Here is a 5,261-nt window from a genome sequence, read left to right as displayed (position 1 = left end):
TCAGTCCAGAGGCAGGATGAGCCTGTTTTTCACTTTCTGGGCTACAGGGAGGAACTCCAACTCCCAACATGCCCTGTGGTAGTCCCTCATGTCATCGCTCGCTGTCCACTGCAGAGCTTCTTCTTCGTCTAAGGAACGGATGCACAGAGAAAAGAGAGAAGAGGGCAGCTTGGGTTGGGGAGTAATGGATTACATGTAATGGGATTACGCAATCAGATTACAAAAAATGCAACTGCATCCCATAAATTACAGAAAAAAAATTAATCGGATTACAGTTACATTAGGTAAGAATTGGGATTACCAGGAGGATTACAATTTAAAAATAGCTACATTTTAAAATAAAGAATGATGTGCGCACATTACAAGTGAACACAACACTACTCCGGTCCAACCTGGTCTCACAACAAACAGTTCATGAAATGTGTGGTCTCGAGTGAAACCATATCTAATCTAATGCTGCATTCCAGACAATGTAGAAGTCAAGATTTCCCGACCTTCTACTAGAAGTACACTGGAACGCCACTCAAATTTGGAGTTCCTACTTGTAACCTCTATCTACCCCGACTTCACGGAGAATCAGTTGTCTGGCCTCACACAACAGCACCTGGAACGCTTGAAGGTCGGAATTTGCCGGGTGAAATTTATAATTTCCCACCTCCAACTTGTCTCAAACGCAGCTAGTGGAAAAATGTTTTTTTCACCGGGTGGAAATTATGCCATAATTTTGTTTTTAAAGCAGAAAAGGGGAACATCATCACAGTGCAGACAGTGCAATATGGCTTCAAGATGTGAAAATACTGTCATCATTCAAGGACTCAACATTAATTTAATGCAATCTTATTGATATTTATTTTCTCTTGTCTTTATTTGCATATTTGGTATTGAAGTAATCCAAAAGTAATGGAAAGTAATGAAGTTATCGGGTTACATAAAATGAAATAAAAACCCAATTCTGGTACCAACCTAAATAGGTGGTGAGGATCTCGAGCAGAGCCTCTCTCTCCTGAGTGTCCAGTGGACTCTCGGCGCCGCAGACCGGCTCCGTCAGGTTCCATAAGCTCTGACACACCTGGCCTGCTAGCTGCCAGTCCCCCGGGCCCAAGTCTCTTAGACAGTCTGCCAGCCTGCACACCAAGGTTATCAGAGTTAACTCAAACTAACTCAAACTACAACTAGGTATGAGAAGACATTTTACTTAACTGAAATACATTAAAAAAAAAAAAGACTTCAGAGGGGGGAAACAAAAACTAACTGAAATGATATTGTGTACTTACAAAACTAACTAAAATAAACTAACAGAAAATCTTTAGTTTTAGTATGCATGACGAGGCATTGGTGCATTATGTTTATTCAGACTGGGATGCAAAAACGACAATAACTCTGCTACACATACATACACACGCATGCACGCAGGCGCGCACGCACACACACACACACACACACACACACACACACACACACACACACACACACACACACACACACACACAAAATCATATGACTAGAGGGGGAGAGATTCACATGACCCACAGTCTGGTGGGCATTAGCTTCACTTCAGTGGAACTACAAGTGTGTGTGTGTGTGTGTGTGTGTGTGTGTGTGTGTGTGTGTGTGTGTGTGTGTGTGTGTGTGTGTGTGTGTGTGTGTGTGTGTGTGTGTGTGTGTGTGTGTGTGTGTGTGTGTGTGGGGGGAGGGGAGGGGAATTATGGGAGCGCCAAACCGCAGATTAATCTCTTGCACAGATGAGCTTCAAAGACTGCTCAGTGACGGAGATAAGAAGTTGCACTGTGGCCAGTATGCTATTCCACAGAAGTTATGGCACTTAAAGGTGCTACATCTAGCACTTTAAATCAATATATCATTATCAAATAAATTGTGATCAATATATCATTATCAAATAATTGTGACACCATGGTATAAGTTACCATAAACAAATGAGACCATGGTTGAGAAAACAGATACGTGGGGTGGGGACTGGGGAGAATAGCATGATCCTCCCACGTGCTAGTTCCTGCCGGTTATACTCCTCGCTGTCAGGTGAAAAGAAGCGGCTGGCGACTGCACATGTATCGGAGGAAGCATGTTCTAGTCTCCAACTCTCCTTAGATCAGCAGATGGGGTGGGGCAACGACCGGGACAGCAGGGGGAATTGACCAAGTACAATTGAGGAGAGAATCTGCTAAACACAACATGAAGATGTGTGTGTGTGTGTGTGTGTGTGTGTGTGTGTGTGTGTGTGTGTGTGTGTGTGTGTGTGTGTGTGTGTGTGTGTGTGTGTGTGTGTGTGTGTATACACTACAGTAGGTGTGTCCTTACTTGGCAGTGGCCCCCTCCAGTGAGAGTGTGGCCCTGCTGGGGGGGTCCAGGGCCAGGTTGGTGAGCACCCCGCAGGCTGAGAAGCACACATCGCTGCTTCTGGAGTCCAGCAGAGTCACCACGAACTGGTACACTGGAGGAGAGAGATGGAGGAGTGAGCGGGGACATAGCAGAGAGAAGATAAGGCCATGTTTATACTGGCTGCAGTTGGCCTTGCAGATAAGCCCAGCCTTAACATTGGGCACAGTGTGTAGAGGTGCGTCCTGTCTCAGGGAGATGTCTCATGTACTCGGTGTGTCCTGTAATGTGCGTTTGAGACAGTACATCTTTGACGTAAGCACTTCCTCTACTTCTTTCCTGATATAACTAACACAAATTAGACCATAGACCCCGGCCCCAGTTAATAACGATTTTGTCCCAGGGTTCCCCATCTGATAAGATCTTTGCTTTTAGATGTTTTAATACAGAAAGTGTATGAAACCCATGACCAAAATAGTCATATATTATGTCATTGTGTTACTTATGGATGGTTTTATAGTGAAAAGAAATTATCCCCCTTTTTGCTGGGGGCCCCTTGGAACCCCCCTCAAGGACTCGCGGGGGTCCCCCGACCCCACTTTGAGAACCACTGCTATACAGGAGTGGGAGAACAGAAATATAGAATAAACTAAGATGATCATGTTCATTCTTTTTTCCTCTTCTTGTGTCTGTCTGTGTGTGTGTGTGTGTGTGTGTGTGTGTGTGTGTGTGTGTGTGTGTGTGTGTGTGTGTGTGTGTGTGTGTGTGTGTGTGTGTGTGTGTGTGTGTGTGTGTGCACGTCCCAAATTAACCTTTGTTTCGCATAAGAAAGTCCCGCACGTCCTTGGACTGTGACAAGTTTCCGTAGACGCGTGTTGCCTCAAGCACGGCGTCCATGCTGGAGCTGAGCAGCAACTTCAACATCACTAAAGGGAGGGAGAGAGAGAGAGACAGATACAGTAGAGAGAGTCAGAAATGGAGAGATAGACAGGAAGAGATAGAGGGTGAGAAGTGGAGAGAGAAAATAAATGGAAGAAAATTAAGCCTAAAAGCAATAAATTAGCACACACTGAAAGTTAGTCACACATGCGCGCATGTGTGCGCGCACACACACACACACACACACACACACACACACACACACACACACTCTCTCTCTCTCTCTCTCTCTCTTACACTTAGCGATGGGGAGGCGGTTGCGGCTGACTACAGAGCTCTCTCCCTGGTAGAAGGACAGGTTGTTGATGGTGGCAGCCAGGTTCACCAGGAGCTCCTCGCTCTCGGGCACGGACCTCAGCTCTGTCACACACACACACACACACACACACACGCACGCACGCACACACGCACGCACGCACGCACGCACAAACACAACCGCAAAGAAAATCATCTCTGATACAACTTTGAATTTTCCACAATGCAGATGTTGTCCACCTTTATTCATCATTTGCATTCCTACTGTATGTAATGCATACATAGCTGCACTGTAAGGTCAATAGGAGCCGGCCTGTACAGAACATTCCTCAATTCTTGCTGCCCCTCTTTCATGTGAGATGATCCTCACAGGCTTAACTCCCAGCAAATCTGTACTTGATGTGAGAAACTGTAATCTGAACACAGGATGAACCCAGGATTTGAACAGCGGAAGTGCACAGGATATTAGGACCAGCTGCTCTTTCCAGAAAATAGACTGACCAAGTGAATCCAAGTGAAAGCTGTGAATCCTTATATCAAAACCCACAAGCAGAGGTGGAGAGTATTCAAGTACTCTGTAGGTTTTTTTTTTTGGATTTGTACTTTAAAGTATTGTTATGTTATAATTTTAGTCTTACTTGAGTAATTTAAATAATAGATACTTTTGCACACCGCACCATGAAAACAGCATGGTAGCATTGGGAATGATCGCTGACAGCTCCAGAATCACTTCCGCATTTAGGGCGCTCAAACTGGTGGCTCGTTAGTGCAGTGGTCAATTAAATTAGATTGCACTCAAGATGGGCCAATTGAATTAGACAGGTGTAGACGATCAAATTGTAATGATCCCCATCTTTACATTAGTTCAGAAATGTGTTTCATTTGACACTGCTGATAGCCATAGAGACACTGCGGAGCACGTCATCATTCAGAAACCACGCCCAAAACGGGGGAAAACAGAAACCCCCCTTCCAATCCTGGCGTTCTCCTATATCGCATGAGCGATATTTTTTTTCCCATGATGGCGAAGGCTAGGCGAAGGCATGACCCGCCCCCCTCTCTGCCTCTGATTGGCTGACTGTACTCGGCTGCTCCCACCTTCTTTCCAGGCGAGCCAGAAGTATCTCAAACGTGAGCAGCAGGTGCAAAACAATCATTAAATCAACAAGCATGAGCTACTTCATTATATGGAACGTTACAATTGCAAACCCTATATCTGAGTTATTTAGGCCTACTTAGCCTATTGCACAGGAATAATGAAGGAATAATACACACAGAGACACCGGGGCCAGAGGTTGTGGGTTCGAGACAGAGACAGCTTAGGTAACACTGACTGCTAACATGTGCTGGATGTGTCAAATGTGATTATTAGGTTAAATGATTCAAATATAAAACATTTGCAAAGTAACGAAAATGTACTTTTACTTGAGCACTTTAAAAAGGCTACTTTTATTTTACTCTTACTTGAGTAATTTCCTAAGTTGTACTTGAGTTATCTTTCCCTAAATTAACAATACTTGTACTTGAGTAGGATTTGAATGAAGAAGAGGTGTAGATGGAATGAGTGCAATGCAGATACAGTACAGTAGCATTTTCTTCTATGGCCGTGCCACAAAAAACAGTGGATCCCCTGGATATTCAATGATCTTGCGTCGGACTGTTAAGCCACATTGAGACATTATCATAAAAAGTGGGCGTATCTGCGGGTAATGTATTATTATAACAAAGTCGTT

At 44.4% G+C, this 5,261-nt stretch overlaps 1 protein-coding gene across 1 annotated transcript in view; it reads right to left on the bottom strand.

Moving 5' to 3' along the window:
* The window catches only part of armc2 (armadillo repeat containing 2), a gene marked incomplete at both ends in the record, with an annotated part of 24,441 nt that continues 19,180 nt past the window's right edge, over window positions 1-5,261 (bottom strand). The window contains 5 exons of the mRNA XM_083643016.1: window positions 1-128; window positions 964-1,124; window positions 2,317-2,449; window positions 3,147-3,260; window positions 3,511-3,633. Of these exons, the coding sequence (XP_083499142.1) occupies window positions 1-128; window positions 964-1,124; window positions 2,317-2,449; window positions 3,147-3,260; window positions 3,511-3,633 (659 nt within the window). The remainder of the gene's footprint in view (window positions 129-963; window positions 1,125-2,316; window positions 2,450-3,146; window positions 3,261-3,510; window positions 3,634-5,261) is intronic.

This window comes from Poromitra crassiceps, assembly GCF_964638095.1.
Source record: "Poromitra crassiceps genome assembly, chromosome: 9".
NCBI classification, from domain to species: Eukaryota; Metazoa; Chordata; class Actinopteri; order Beryciformes; family Melamphaidae; genus Poromitra; species Poromitra crassiceps.
The sequence above is the reverse complement of the archived record's forward strand: the minus strand, read 5'-3'. Positions and strand labels throughout refer to the sequence as shown.